Here is a 17,027-nt window from a genome sequence, read left to right as displayed (position 1 = left end):
GAGATGTGCGAGTCCAGAAACGCGACCCTAGCCAAGATACTAAACTTAGAAACTTACCAGTACATGGTAGAATCTTTGACTACATCAGGGATCAATTTTGTGCCATTTCATATTGATGGCAGAAGATATTCAAGTGATCGCAATGTGTGGCAAACGTTAGACGGTGAAGTGATGACCTTTTTCAATTGGGATAACGTTTCTGGTGATGAACCCAATAACAATGGCGGGAATGAAGAGTGTATCATTTTATTGTAAGTTTATATTTTTACCACATTACAAAACATTCCTGTTTTATGAATAGCCCAGATTAATATTCTAAACGAGAATGGTAATATATAATTTCTTAATATTCATGAAACATTTGAATTATAAGGAGAGAATAAATAGATTGATGGCGAATACCTTGTAAATTGAATTCACTGTCACTTATGAGAACGGATTTAGCATCGAACTGAGGCGGAAGTGACGTATGAAACTAGCAAGACAACTCTTATAAATGTAATGTTGGCTGCTATTGTTATCATGACACATTTAACGGAAGTTGTCTGGTAAGACGCTTACGTCATTTCCGCCTTGGTTGGATGCTACTTTGTACTGATAATTAAATGAAACCAACACATTTAATCTCATTTAACGTCCAAACTTTTACCAAATAACACAAGGGTGTCCTTCCCTTTTAAGTTATATTTTCTGTCACTATTTTACGCTTCCTGTAAGTGAAAAGAAAATGCAATTCTTATCTGCCATCGTTATCAGTACTTATCAATGTATTTCCTTCCCATAGGAAAGATTCTCTTTTGTTTGCCGACACTAGCTGTGATGACAGATTTCCTTTCATATGCCAGCAAGGTAAGGAGAAAATTCTGGATATATTATTGTCCAATCATGAGTTTAAGGCGTGATTGACAACGTCGCTTTAAATTTGTTACATTACAGTATGCTAGTAGTGTAACTAAGAGAATTGAATGACACAATGTGCAAAAGGAACCGTAATCAACGGGCGCTTCATTACACTGCCCAATATGAATCCTCATTGGGCATGCGTATTTAGGAAACGCCACTCCAGGAAATAAAGGCATTTTCATGAAGTTTGGGTTCTGGAGAGCCATTTCACGGTTTTGTATCACCTCCATGATCATGATGGACGATTTCACAGAAACATGAAGTTGAAGTTGTCCCTCATGTACAGATCTTTGTTTTGGCCACATTCACACTGCCTCATGGGATTCAGCAGAAACATTTATGCAATAAGGGAAACACTGAATATCAATGACATTTTCACTGAAGGCAATAGGCACTCAGGAGTCATGAATATCTATTGTTCACCTATTGTATAAACATAAACTTTCTGCATGAGGAAATATGGCCCGAAGCAAAGATCCCCAAACGGGGACAATTTCAACTGCATGTTATCAGTGTGTTGTAAAAACATGAAATGACACTCCAAAACCAAAAGTTAACGGAAAAGCATGTATTTTCTTGAGTGGCTTTCCCCTTTAATGAGCAAGAGGGGTATACTTCTGATACAACTCTTCATTTGTATGTTAACAGGAAGACTGTCATGAAACACTTTCGGATACTTGTACGCGATTGAAAGGTCACAGCTACGCGGAAGTGGTCAGCATTGTTGTGGGTGTAATGTAGACCATGACTTCGTGACCGAATCTTTTTGGTACAGTACATTTAATCATTTTCAAATTTCTAATTTAAAAAATTATATTGACGGAATTTTTATTATTTCCTTTAATTTCGAATTTCTTTTAAGAAAACTACAGAAGAAAGGAATTTAGTATAAAATTGTACGTGTGTTATGTGAATAAAGTTTCTCCATTGTCCTGGAAGCAATATCAATAGGTCTGTCATCGAAGAATTTTGACCCAAAATTTTAGGAAGATAATATGAAGTCTGAGACCATAGTCAAAATGTAGACACACAGATTATGAGTGTAACTTTAATCATGCATATGGTAAGTCTCAGAAAGTACATAGGAACTCTCATACCACCACTGGTACGTCAACATGTGTCAACTACTTGGTTGTTGACACCTAGTACCCGAGTAGACCTGAATCACAACACGAGGCTTCAACGGGGTCTGGTGTGTCGTCCTTCAACCAACAATTACCAAACGTCGACCCTTCTCTCTTGTCAAATGTCCATGCCACACAGGTGGGATTGTACCAACAAGAATTACAACAAGCCAGAGCGCTGCCTACTTTGTTCATGTTTCCATTATTTATACCAGCACCTGGCCTGTCAATGTTTTCCCTCACTGTACACGCTGCAAGATATAATATATATACATATATTGTTCCTGTTTTTCTGAATTAAGTATTTCACCTTTCAAACGGTAACATTGAATCAGTTACTGTACTATACCCTGATAGGCAGTAGTGTACAAAATGAAGGTTTTGACCTTATCGCAACCAAATCGTGCTTAATAAGAACAAATTCTTATTTTTCCTGCTTCCTTTATTTTAACATTTACTAAATCTTTAAACACAGACGAACTCTACCATTTAAATGAAGGGATTTTTCTAATGTTACGAGTAATTTATACCAATGATTTTAATGATTTTAAATATGTAAGCTGGTCAATTCTGCCAAGTAAATTTCCTGCGGAATCTACCTCCATGCAGAAATAAAGTACTACTACCTTTCGGATTCTCTTGTATCCCCGAGTCGCAGCAATCTGACTCAACTGCAACGGGTATGGTATCTTTCAACCAGCAGTTACCATATCTAGGACCTTGATTTTTTTCAAATGTCCATGCGATACATTGAGGATCACTCCAGCACAGACTACAACACTCTTCTCTGCTATTAACCTTTTCAGGAACTCCGTATATATCACTACCGAGTCTGTCCATGTTTGCCTCATAGCTGCACGTCTGGGGCGCTGTGGAGAACAGATAACGATGATATATGTAGATCGTTCTACTACGGGATCTCTATTTCATATTTGAATGTTAGTATAGCTCTATACATCATCGTACAATACATAACCAATTCAGACCATTAGGATCTCTGCATCAGCAAATTGAAATTTCACATACAACATACTTTCTCTAAAGCCTACTAAGGGTTGGTTTCTTTTCATACATATACATATATGTGTACACGCAGACACGCAGATTGCGTGTATATTACACATCAGCTTAGCTGATTATCGCTTCAACACATGTTCTCATAATCTCAGAAAGCCCGTTGCTCCGAAACGAACGCCTGTGAATATTGCTAATTTCTCTACCTGCTTGGCAGTATTCCGCCGGTTGACCAATATCACAATAACCAAATGGTCGGTCCACACTCAGTTGGAAACACCATGCACCATTCTCATCACCATCTGGATTTCGACAATAATTGTGTTCTCCATCTACTAAAGAACCGTAATCGTGTTCGTGTGGGTATTGGTCTGACCACGCTTGGCAAGCAACACCATCCCGTGTGGAAGAAACAGTGCCACGGTAGTCTTGGCCAATAGGGTCTACATAGCATTCTCCTTGGCCAGGCGATTCTATCTCCAAAGAAAAAAAAATGAAAATATCCGTGATGGATGTTTATTTTAAATAAATTGTAATTGTACGAATGCATTGCTATCCTTTCTCAAAACCAAAATGCATAACATTATCAAATTTGTTTACTGGACATTTGCTATCAATTTCTCGTTTTCAATGAATACCTAGTAATTCATACTCACGTGTAGGTACTGCTGTTGGTCCTTTCCCGTCTGTTGATTTAAGTGAAATATAATCGTTTATTTAGGTTGAGAGCGGATGCGTTCACTTCTCATCACAATTGGGTCGATTTAGTTTTCAAAATCAATTTCCTATATGTCTTCAACAAATCCTAATCTATCTTGATAGTTATTCTCTTTGAGGAATAGCAACAACAAAGTTTAGTCATTTTAGAATCCAATATGGCCGCCTAATACTTTGTTTAAAAAAGAGAGTCTGTCTAAAATGGTGCGATTTTTTTTTAATTCTCAACAAACCTGTGTTATCTTCCTTGTTTCGAATTCATCTGAGAGTGATGTTTATTTGTGTTCACAGTGAGATAAAATGTACCATCTTACATGCTTGCATGCTATCAGTGTCAATACTTTTGTTTGTGTGATTCATAACACAAAAACGTTAACTGACGTTACAAACTTCATGCCGAAACTCTATAGTCACTCTGGTTTTGTAGTAAGACATACCATCTTGACAATTGTCTCCTTTTTTCCCGATGTCACAGTATTCATATTCAAAATCTTCTCCATTCCCCACATAACACCAGGCACTCGAATCATGGTCCGGATTACGACAGTAGTTGTGATTTCCTAAATCACTTTGTTCGTCTTCCATGTCCAATTCAGCCCAGTTTCGACAAGTTCTGCCACTCATAGAAACTGCTACCGTCCCTCGATAATCTGTGGCATGGTCTTCCGTGAAGCATTCTTGAGTATCTGGGGATCAAAACACCAAATATATGTGCTCAATGTTATAATCTTGTTTGGTGGTGGTGGTGGTGGTGGCGGCGGCGGCGGCGGTGGTGGTGGTGGTGGTGGTGGTGGTGGTGGTGGTGGTGGTACCGGTGTTGTTGTTGTTGTTGTTGTTGTTGTTGTTGTTGTTGTTGTTGTTGTTGTTGTTGATGATGATGATGATGATGATGATGATGATGATGATGATTTTATGATTTTGATACCGTGTTCCTCTTTGGATTTGTAATGTTATCCTAGTACTATAACTTATTCACAATGAGTCTCTATCGTACTTTGATACTGCCCAACATGACCTCATAGTAACCAATAGGCGTATGTTCCTTACCTATTTCATTTCCACCATCTTCTCCAGTTCCCACGTCGGTGGTTGTATCTACGGAAGAACAGAATTCATAAAAGGCAATGTAATACATAGCCATAGCTATTATTTCTCAAGTTGATGTTAGAGATAGGTTGTTGAAACTCGTCGCAAAATTATCAGTAAACGAAGCTATCCTTTACCAGTACCAATAATATTATGTATTTTTTTAGCAACAAAATACGTTTCCATGACAATAATCAGTGGAATTAACTATTATTTTCCAACACATAGTTTTAGATGTACTGGGACTGTTAAAATAACGGTCATTTTTTTTCTTACCGCACTTGTACAGTTTGTTGATTTTATACAGATCCACTTCACTGAAGTAAGAACACTGTCCGAGTTTCACATCGGTTTTTTTCTTCGGTATAATTGTTTTCGTACCCGCTCTTTTGATGAAGGCGTCTTCCGGATAATGTAGCAATGAGCCATAGTCATAAGGGGCTCCCAATGGATCAATCAACTTATGATCGTATAAATCAAAATTTTGTTTAAACCCTACAAAAAACACACATACATCGCCAATCTTTTACAACATTGAAACTTAATAGGGTTCTCTTTAACTTCAAATTACCGTACTGAGCCGCGTTGGCACCCTGGAGGCTTTCATTGTGACCTTTTCTCAAAGCGGCAGATGTGCTCTGTTATGGACTCTCTTAGCCATTAATCAATCATTTATGTTACCTTTTCTGGGGTGGGGATACCAAATAAGATTTCTTTTCAGTTGGTATCAGTCTGCAATAACAGGCTCAGAAAGCACAGCGAGGTTCGAGTTGACATTGGTGTGTTAATCAATTGTCATCATGCGGTGAACAATTTCGAACAATTTTTGTAGTTGCATTTTATTTGTCCGAATTCAAAGTTAAGTTCTCGACCCGGTCCTAACTATAGCAGTTGATTGAATAAATTAAGTAGATCTTATCATGAATTATACATAACTCCACACAAACTATCAAATTATAGACTCTTCCTCTGTCATTCATTTCAAGATACTAATCATAAAATATCTTTTCAATTGAAAGAATACTTGCCAGGAAATACATTTTGTAGTAGGATTTCGACATATTCGTCTCTGTCAGTTCTGCTCTGTTCATGATGAAATCCAATGGCGTGCATGATTTCATGTAAGATGGACCCTAATTTTTTGTTACAGTTTCCACCAATTGTAATTATTTGCATTCCTCCACTACGACCAACTGCTGAAGAACACCTGATCGAAATCGATAATATTATTAAGTCAGTTTTATCTTCTTAATACCGTCATCGTTTATGAATAAAACCACAAGCACGAACGCTAACATAGTAAACCCTATTATTGCACAACACTGTTTGTTTGTTTGTTTGTTTGTTTGTTTGTTCGTGTGTTTGTTTGTTTGTTTTATGTTATCTTCCATGTATTCGCTTTATATTTTACTTCTTCTATGTAACCCCTATCTATGCAATAAACCATTCTTAGTGGAATGAGTAATTCGTACCCCTATCTATGGAATAAGTAATTCGTACCCCCTATCTATGGAATAAGTAATTCGTACCCCCCTATCTATGGAATAAGTAATTCGTACCTAATGTAATAAATCATTCCTAACATCCGCCCCATTCCGATCTAGATTTATGTAACAATTAATAATTAATTCTTACCCCTTATCCGTAGTGAATTTAACGTAGTCATTTTCGTCTGTTCTTTCCTTAAATTGAAGGCATGTTGTCTTCTCAAATTCGCCAAGAGCCACTAGTATACGTTCTCTAGCATCACTCTCTGGAGTTAAATCACATAAATACATGTTAATGTTTGAGGTTTCAACAGACAACACATGCTTAATTTTCAGGGATACAGGGAGGTACCTTCTCGGCTCTTTTAAATCGAAGCTTTATGTCGCCACCTATAGATATATTGCTTTCAATCATACCAAGTCAGCGTATACGCTGTACAGTTTTGTGTAATATAGTTCCCCTTTCCAGTTACTCGTTATCCTGCGAGATCAGCTTTAAGATGGTCAATCCCCTTATTAAAAATACTCAATGTATTCTAACCATAGACCTCTCTCTCTCTCTCTCTCTCTCTCTCTCTCTCTCTCTCTCTCTCTCTCTCTCTCTCTCTCTCTCTCTCTCTCTCTCTCTCTCTCTCTCTACATGATGAATGAAACTGTACACAATAAATAAATATTGTATTTTAATCGTAACTATTAATGGATTCTATAATACAATGTTAAGCGCGAGCGATCTTTCGATAGTAACTGTTTCTTCGAGTTGTAAATCACGTTATCATACCCAAAACACCTGAATGTACTTACCAAACCTTTCGTCTATTGAATAGTACACAATTCCGTCTCGCCATAACTTACTGGTATCTCGTAATGCATTGTGGGCCATCTAAAATATATAAATGAAAGTGTTGCAATGAATTATGGTAAGAAGAGAGCAATGTTAACAGTTTCGTATGAAATGTGATTGGTGGATTCCTTTTGCAGCACCGTTCTCACACTACTTTTGTTGTTGTTGTTGTTGTTGTTGTTGTTGTTGTTGTTGTTGTTGTTGTTGTTGTTGTTGTTAGTATTGTTGTTGCATTTGTTGCATACGTATCGATTCGTTCATAGCCTCAAAGTAAATACAAATAATCAAACAAAACCTTGAGAGAACTAAACATGAACTATTACGAAACGACTCCAACAACGTCGAAAAAGAATTGTTTTGAAGATCATTGTTGAAATTTAACGATATATTTCGAATTATCTTGCACGTTGTACTTTATCAAAGTAAGGATTTTGCTGGTATTAAGTCAGGATGAATTCTAGATATTGTGTTATCGGACATGGTTGCATTGATGGAAAGATGTGATAAATATCTCATACGTACCTTTCTTCCGAGATTGATATCACCTTCGAGAATGATATATTGTGATTCTGAGAAGAAAAACACATATGTGCAAATATGGCAAGGCGTTGATATTTTTTTAAAACTGGGTTTTATATTTTCAAAAGAAATACTAATTTTACACGCTATACTAGTTATTCTGTGTTGTTAAAATACATCATTCGAGCCATGCAAGGTGTACGATATTACGAGCAAGTTATTTTACCTAACAAAACATTTTCAAAAAAAAATGAAAGTTGCACCTTTAGCACTCGATTATGTATGTATGTATGTATGTATGTATGTATGTATGTATGTATGTATGTATGTATGTATGTATGTATGTATGTATGTATGTATGTATGTATGTCAATGTGTAGATGAATAAAACAAATATACACTAACCTTGCATTAACTCCATATTCTGATCAAAGATAAAGGTCATTGCATTCTGGTCATTCTCTTCGAATAGGTCTTCCACTATGGAATGAATACGTAATTGCAAGGTGAGTGTAGGCATAATAACAATACATAGTCAGAACTTCCAACTTTCAAGTAAAGTGTTATTATAAAGCAAGCGCTTATCAATCTACTGTAAAAAAAATATGAACTCGGGGAATGGTCACCAATGTCTTGGTGTGACATCTCCTTGAAAGCAAGTCTTCTACGTTCGAAAACATAGCTCCCAAAACTCGAAAATATGGTCATACAATCCGCTGGCAAGTTCAGAACATTGTACTAAGCAATGTCTACTCATAACATGAAGTATACACCTGATTAGTATCTCTAGGTATAGCACTTCCAACGTTAATGAGGAACATTTCGTTTGACCCTGAAAATGGAGGTCAAGGTCAAAGTCAACTATGAAAACATGGATTATCCCTGATATGGCTGTAAATACTTGGATGGAGTCCCTATATTCAAGTCAATTAGATGTGGTCAAAAGGTTACGGCTATTTGACCTTAAGCATGGTCAAGGTCAATGATCAAGGTCGTATTACAAAGCTTACCATTGACTTTGTAATTTCTATTTCATTTGTCACTGTTTTTCAAATGTTACTGTATTATTTATCTTCTTTTTTGTCAAATGATGGGCGGTGACCCTATTCTTATGAAATGAATAAATTAAATTACCACTGACAATGTGGGGTAGACACTTCAATGGTTTCTGTATATATTAAACGTTTGAGGTAAGAGGCAAACTGTGCATTTTTTGGACAAATAGGTCCACCAATTTGCCATAACCTTTCAAAGATTTCTGAGATTGACCCAGAAACACGATGGCAAGACATGGGTCATTGTTATAGCCATTTGTGAGCTGTGTCCATTAAATGAACATATATAATGCTAGCGAATGGTAAGTTTTTGTGTTGAAAATTAAAGTGTTTGTGTTATTAATTTTTGTTTTGTCGTGTCACCTATGGGCCACCGTACAAATGGCTATAATAATATCAAATAGCTAACACTGTGCACATAAATGTCGTCTTATAGCTTTCCACGATTGCTTGCAAATGATATGTACCAATAATGCCACAATCTGCGTTTCTTAACTTTCCAAGGTTTTGTAACAAATAAGTATATTATATATCAGCCATCTTATAATTGTTGAATACCTGTCAGGTTCCCTGTGTGTTTATCAGTCTGACTATCTACATGTATGTTTGTCAATTCGGTTATTGTATTACACAGGTTCACAATAATACGTACCTTCCCGTGTTGCTCGCCTGTCACTACGTCTTTTCTGTCAAAACAAATGTACCAACATCAATGTCAACTATAATCACGTGACAACAAAACAAACTCAGGGATGATCATACAATTATGACACCGACTGTTCGTGAACCACACCCTGTGCCCATCTATGCTAACACTGCCTTCTATGATTTGCTGCCTAACTATATCTTAACCGCGATCTAAACCGTCCTAGGAACATATGCAGAAATAGAAATGAAAATTAGATAATAATGGAATCTACGAACTATCTGATAACTCCATATTGTAAAAAGACAAATCGGTTAAGATTGCAACAAACATTATCAAAGATTCAACACATCCACTACATACAGAATATGAATATCTCCCAAGTGGCCGTCGCCTCAGAGCACCACATGTAAGTTTAGTTTCGTGCCAAGATCAATTAAACTCAGTAATAACATGTAATCGTTGCTAAGTGTATTTATTTGAATGTATTTATTGTAATATTAACTGTTCAAGGATTTATTATTTGAGTAATGTAATCCATGTGGCTATGTAGTTCCTGTCAATGCAAAAGAAATATCATATTTTTCATGACGACGAATAAAGTTATTATTATTATTATTATTATTATTATTATTATTATTATTATTATTATTATTATTATTATTATTATTATTACAATTGTATCCCTCGCTGTAATGACCCTAGCTGGACAAACACGTACGTATACAACTTGCTTTGGTCAGACCCTGGTCAGACAATACGCAGTGGTGATGTGGGGGGGGGGGGGCATTAGACTATATGTACATTCAATACGACTGTGGCGCTACTAGAATCCAAAATCCAAGGCACAGGCACACACAACCCACTTATTATTTTGCCACGTACTATAAATGTACAAGGTGACATCAATCAGTGAGAGTAATGCCTTGGTGATGTGGATATTATCAAGGTAGTGTAAAAATTGTGTCGCAATTTCCCGAAAAATGTACACTGGAAGTCTTCACAAATGGAACACTGCATGGATCACCCCATACATTGAAAAAATCGTTTGTTATTAGTGTAATCGTATCAATGTCTATTGATAAATGAACGTGTCGCAGGAATTGTTTCTGGTTCACCAGAGTAGTAGTGTGCACGCACGCGCAGTAGTCTTATTGGTTGAAATAGTTTATGTATAAGAGTCGATTCTATAAACCAATGACAGGTTTTGTCGGAACAATGAGGATGGATTCAACACGCCGCTGGAACAAAGACTGACGCTGACAACAATCACACAATTGTGTCAAATTGAGAACGTGCACTTATCTAGTAATACAGCAGTCGACATGTGCCAAACATATTTTGTAGTTCTCCACACCCACTCTGACAGACGTACGTATCGAATACAGGCATATCATTGCAAGAACAGGAAGTGTGATAAACTGCCCTCAAGATGGGTTCAAATGGAATCAGGCCACCTATTTGTTCAAATGCTTAAAAAAAGCATTCATCTGCACATGCAAATTTTAGAGATATATACTGGGGTGGCATTGCTTGTCCTATATTTACAGTAATTACAATTCAAGGTTGGCTACCTGACTAGATTGTATTTTGTAATCCCATTTCCACGTTTGCTTAATATTACAAGTGATTTCCTTAACATTTACAATGCAGTCACTCACCATAATTTTTGGATTGGTGCTTCTTTCGCCATTATCTGTTTTCTGATCATCTGAAAGAGCCTGCAAACATGAACTTATTGCAGACTTTATGCAATATCTGATTAAGTTTACACCGTGTGGTCATTCAGTTAATTAGTCAGTCAGTCAGTCAGTCAGTCAGCCAATCAGTCAGTCAGTCAGTCAGTCAGTCAGTCAGTCAGTCAGTCAGTCAGTCAGTCACAAAAAAGGGTAGTATACGACGAACGAACAGTATGACATTCTGTTATGTGAACTTTCAAGTAAGCAACTTATTTTCTGTTCTGTCTGATATATATATAGGTGTGTCAATAATAACCATTTCAAAATAACAACGGAAATTACAATAGGCTTGAAACGCCTATGTTGCTGACCCTCAGGCGACCTCGTACCTCACAGACCTTTAGAAGATACATTCTCGAAGTAGTTTCGCTTAACACTTTAGTTAGAAGAATAAAACTAACAGAAAACCTTACCTTAGTGTTGGAAATATATCCAACTACTAGCATAAATAGAAACACAGTCGACACTACTTTTAACCTATGCATTATATACCAAAGTAATGAAACCACGTACGACTATGATATATACAGTCAGTAGTAGTAGTAGTAGTAGTAGTAGTAGTAGTAGTGGACAGCAACTTGTATCCAACAACTGGACAATTGAAATAAAGCCGGCGATTACTTTTAATGCAACGTGCACCTATTTAATTGCACGACACTTTAAACAAAATAGAGGAAGTAGATTTATATGAAAGGTTAGCAATTTACAGTTAGGCGGAAATTGCAAACTTAATTTTCTATTTTAGTGTTAAAGACCAGTTATGCTTTATTCACAGTGTTCTAAGTAGAACTAATCGCAACTTTCAATTTATTTCAACTTGAAACTCGAACATCTGTCACATGTACGTAAATTACATGGAATGTTTGAATGGTTACCCGCGATGATATTCATAAGGATTTAATTATGCATTTTTCCATATAGAATTTAAATAGAATGTCTTAAATTAAAGGACAGCTTGTAAATGAACAATGTTTAATAAAATTAGGATGTTTTAGTCTTCATAAAATGCTTTGGTTTCATTCACTTTGCCTTCTTAGGACGGAGCTATCATCGATTAGAACTTAAGCGGAAGTGACGTGTATATTCTTTGTTAGGCAGGTTGAACTTCAGTTAACCGTGGTGTCTACTGTAATTTGTACTGCATAACAATACAAGCAGTTGACATTACGTTTAACGGAAGTTCGCTAGCAAGGCCTATACGTCACTTCCGCCCAAGTTCATATCGATGCCCGCACCACATTGATAAGTCGAAGTTAAACCACTTGCCTCTTACCACTGCGGTCGGGGTTCGAACCCCATTCAGGGTTCGATTAAATTTACCACGCTGTAAGTAATTAAGAAGAGTGTCGTTCAGTTTGACTCTACCGAACAACGCAGGTTTTCCCTGGGTACTCCGGTTTCCTCCTGCATTAACACTGAACCCATGAGGGATGACGTCACAAGGTATCCGTCCTGACAGACAATAAATCATTACACAAAATAATGTACCCGTGACATTTAAATCACATTGTAATAGATCTACAATAATAGCTGCAACTATTTTAAACATAATTTACCTTAAAGTGTCCTCATTTATAAAGGAAATTTGGTTTCTTTTCAAAGTACATGATCATCAATAATTGACGATGTTCCAAACGGTTATATTATGAATAATATCTTGCATGATTGGTACATGTTAATCGATATCATAATTTAGATTGATAATTTCTAAAAGAGACTGAGTGAATATGGTCTCTCCCTTCCCCACCCCCGTTCGTCGGCACCCAGGAGAAAATAATGTTTCTATCGATAAAATGATGCACTGTTGACCCTGGTGCTGACTCTGTTTTAACTACAAATTTCACACATTGGATTCTTTAAACACACAACAGGGGACATTGTGGTTAATCTATACAAATGCAGGAAACCCAAACTGCCATACATTGCATCACCATCATTTATGTCTTGTTTTCATTTTTCTTTCCTAAACGTTATTTTGTGATTCTGTTTTTGAATGCCTGAAGGTTGCACATTTATCTTCTTCTTTTTTTTAAATTGTATATTGTTGGTGTTTTAGAGTATGAAAAACCACAGAAAACGAACCTAAACCTAAAGTCAGCCATTTTGTTCCCCGGGCGGTTCTGTTATGGCTTTAAATAAGGACTTGTTCTTTTTTGTCCCATTTTTTTTTGTGTGAAATTGACGTTGGATGCAAGTTATAGATGTCAACAGGAAAGGTTGTAGTATGAATAGCCATCTACTGCTATTGATTGACGACATATGTTACAGTTCCGTCTGGAACAATGTCTACGTATACAACTGTCACCTTGCATTTCTACATTTTGTATAAGAAACGTGCACAACGATCAGATAATTGATTAATATGTGTTTTCAAGATGGAATATTACGTGGGTGTCAAAAGAAGTGTCAGGTGATGTATTAAAAGGTATTCATATTTTTGAATTGTTCACTAGTGTTCATTAGTGAATCACAAGGTAAGACATTCCGGTGTGTTGAAAGCTTATCTATAGGGCAGCTTGTGGATTAATTATCACATTCAGATAACAAAGTGTAATTGATGACTTAATGTTGTATTACAGCTGCAGCACTAGCGGCAACTCAAACGTTTTTTCTTTTTTTTTAAATGTGTGGTTAGCTAGTACAATAACTTATCGTACACCTTAAACGGTATATTGTAACACATGTGGGTAGACGTATTTCTGTATATATGGTGCAATAAATCAAACTAAATTGAGATTTTGGAATCCACGTCCCAAACCAAGTACCCTCAACGGCGATCATGACTTCAGCTATTTACTGTACTACTTTTGGGTGAATTTGTTATGAACATTCGGTCGAACTGTCGCTTGGAATTGAAGAGCGTTCATTTATTGGCAAGCTGGTCATACAGATAAACCCAGGAAATCGCCACCAACGGTACGTTATTGCTCGAACTTATATATCCGACGGAGTCGGTACACCAGACAATGTTTATGGTTACTTGATTGAGTATATGGCTATCTACCCTTAGGTATTTACATTTGTAATACAATGCCTATCCAATCTATATTTTACATAGTCATAGCAGACATTTATTATAGTATCATTTCGTTGCTAGAGTTTGGATATGTATTTAATATAATTAGAATATAGTTATGTTGTAATATCGATATAATATTATTCCACTTCCTATAATTTGTATCTTTAGAGATGGTTACGTATGATGTTACATACAGTTCCCAGATCAGATTCCCTTTGCTGATATGTTTGGAGGATTTCCCTTGTATTGTTTATTCAGTTGCCTTGACAGCTATACATTAGCCTTAACTCAAATACAGTCAACGAAACTGTTTTTGAAAAAACCTGTTCCCACGCAATTTTGGGTTGGCATTTTTTTCGATCGGTACATAGCGAGAGGGGAGCACACAAAGAAGAACTGTGGTGGGAAAGTCGAGATTTTGATACAGTGGGAGATAAGACATGGCAATTTTGCTTCATTTAATATATCATTTAAAAATAGCCATTTATATGGTAATAATGAATAATAATAATAATAATAATAATAATGTTGGGTTTTTATGTAGCGCTTTCCCATTCTACATGTATGCTCAAAGCGCTTTACAATTATTACTCCTGGTTCGGATCTATAGCGGCACAAACATCCCTTTATACTGCCTCAACTTCCTGGGGAGCAAACAGTCCATTGCAGCCTTTAGAGGCGCATAGGATTAAACCATTCACACTGGGACCTCTATCCTACCAGGTCCCCAATTATACAGCTGGGTGGACTGAGGCACAGTTGTGGTTCAATTCTTGCCCAAGGACTTTAGCCACTCAGAAAACAAACGGCAGCAATGTGGCTCGAACCTGCAACCTGCAGATTCCAAGCCGGCCACTCTAACCATTCGCCGGTCATGACTCCCAAATAAATTAATTTCGAATCTCGAATTTATATATGATTCTGTCTAAAAATAATGTGAAAAAAAGTTATTATCGACCTAGTTTGTGTGTGTAACTCAATAAGTTGTATAAAGTTAATTTCGGAATGTGTACAACGTACCTTATTACACGTACAGGATGTTATTTGTAAACAAACTGTAGATAAGGGTACACACTACGCCTCGTCCAGTCTGCGCTTGCGCTGTAGCTTCCCAATCACGGTGTTGAAACGTCACTATGCATGAATTATATTTTTGTTATTAAAAAGTATAAGGATGCAATCATTATAAAATTTTATCTTTCCGGTTTTGTTCATTTGTCTTAATGTGCTTATAACCGTCAGAATATGTGACTGAAGGGGAGAACTTTGATGTGAGACTACCTAGTGAAAACTATCACTTCTTATGAATGTATGGATTACTTGATCTGTGTATTGAAGTTATTGTTAACCCAACTGACTTGCGCATTGGCTTAGGCGCATCACGTCAATGGTGATGACGCTAAAGTGATGACGTAGCAATGAAATATCCTGAAAAAAAACCTCAAAAATATAAATCTTGTATTTTCACGAAGGGTAAATATAGCATGGTTGCTCTCGCAAACGCTTACAGACTGTACTTACTGGTTTATTTGATGGACAGTCTAATACCGTTGATTTGATATTGAAAACACCGGCAACACATAAAAAGATATTCAAGACTTTGTGAAGGTGTCCTAAAGCATATAGGTAAGTATCATTTCTCCTACCAACGTTTGCCTTTTCAAATCTACTCTGACTTCCACTTTCTGTCAACCCAACCGACTTTCTGTCTGTGAGTGGCACTTCAAAAAATCACAAAACCATTCCATTGTATTATTCGGTTTAAAACCTTTCTTTTGACCCCATAAACATCAGACTTGCGCTCAGCCCACTAGCCTTGCTCAAGTATCGTTTTTTTTATATCAACTTGAACCCAGTGGCATAGCATTGACTTCGGAAAATATCCCAATTCCACTATTTAATACCATGTACTTTCAATGATTACATGAGACTAACTATTTACTGTAACAAAGCTGTGGACCACCTTACTCAATCTCTGAAACATCTATTCATAGTAAATGGTGTCCTGTTTTTGGAAAACATCAAATCGAGTTTTATGACTGAAATCTATCTTATACAATCAAAGTAGCCAGACTAGTTACACAAAGGCCCCCACACACTAGTCTGTCCACAGCCGTATACATAATTTGACGTTTGTGGTAATTGCAGTTATTCCTTGGCAATTACCAAGTCAACATTACGTGCTTCGAGGAATATGAATGGCAATAGCTTTGACGCATCCGTGTATCATAGGTAATGATTATACATCAGTGCGTATGAGACCAAAACCGATAACCGAGGAGATTTGCCCACATTTTCCTCCAGTCACTCACACTCACAACCAGATCTAACAGCGACATCTCTTCGATTTCTTTGGCATAGATTTCAAAAGTACCTAAACTACGTGAAGTCGTTCGCCAAATATCACTCATAAGACACTAAATCGTGATAAATTGGTAGAATCGTCAGCATCCAGATTATTCTATTAGTTTAGTTTAAGGCTTAATTAGCAGATGTTCAAAGTTTTTAAAAATGTTATCATTTTGACAGCATATTGATATTAGATTCAGATCCATTTGCTTTAGGGCGCAACTATACAGCAGATGTAACCAGATACTGAGAAGCGCGTTTGCATGTTTGCAAACGATATGCGTACGTATAAAAAAAACATACCAAAGTATCATACCTGTAGGGCCAGTTTATGTTTATGTTCATCATCTACGTAATTTTGTGGCGAGCATTTTCAGTGTGGACTTCGTCGTAGTGATGTAACAACTGGTATTGCTGTATATATCAGGTAAATTCGCTGATACACAGCGACTAATACATATGCCGTCACCACTCAGAACGGATATAGGATATATATTCTCGTAGTCGTTTCGTTTGGCCTACCGTAAA

General features: G+C 36.6%; 1 protein-coding gene across 1 annotated transcript; it reads right to left on the bottom strand.

The window, feature by feature from the left end:
- Positions 1 to 1,991: 1,991 nt before the first annotated feature.
- On the bottom strand, positions 1,992 to 11,668 carry LOC144447737 (uncharacterized). Its single transcript, XM_078137817.1, has 15 exons — positions 11,545 to 11,668; positions 11,054 to 11,113; positions 9,399 to 9,432; positions 8,097 to 8,171; positions 7,695 to 7,741; positions 7,133 to 7,211; positions 6,480 to 6,597; positions 5,873 to 6,051; positions 5,121 to 5,339; positions 4,806 to 4,853; positions 4,196 to 4,444; positions 3,698 to 3,727; positions 3,248 to 3,514; positions 2,654 to 2,896; positions 1,992 to 2,278 (listed from the first exon to the last, which is right to left on the bottom strand). The coding sequence occupies exons 1-15, from the start codon at positions 11,614 to 11,616 to the stop codon at positions 2,046 to 2,048; spliced, it is 1,953 nt and encodes a 650-aa protein (XP_077993943.1). The 5' UTR covers positions 11,617 to 11,668; the 3' UTR covers positions 1,992 to 2,045.
- Positions 11,669 to 17,027: the final 5,359 nt, after the last annotated feature.

This window comes from Glandiceps talaboti, chromosome 16 (genome assembly GCF_964340395.1).
Source record: "Glandiceps talaboti chromosome 16, keGlaTala1.1, whole genome shotgun sequence".
Lineage (NCBI taxonomy): Eukaryota > Metazoa > Hemichordata > Enteropneusta > Spengelidae > Glandiceps > Glandiceps talaboti.
The sequence above is the reverse complement of the archived record's forward strand: the minus strand, read 5'-3'. Positions and strand labels throughout refer to the sequence as shown.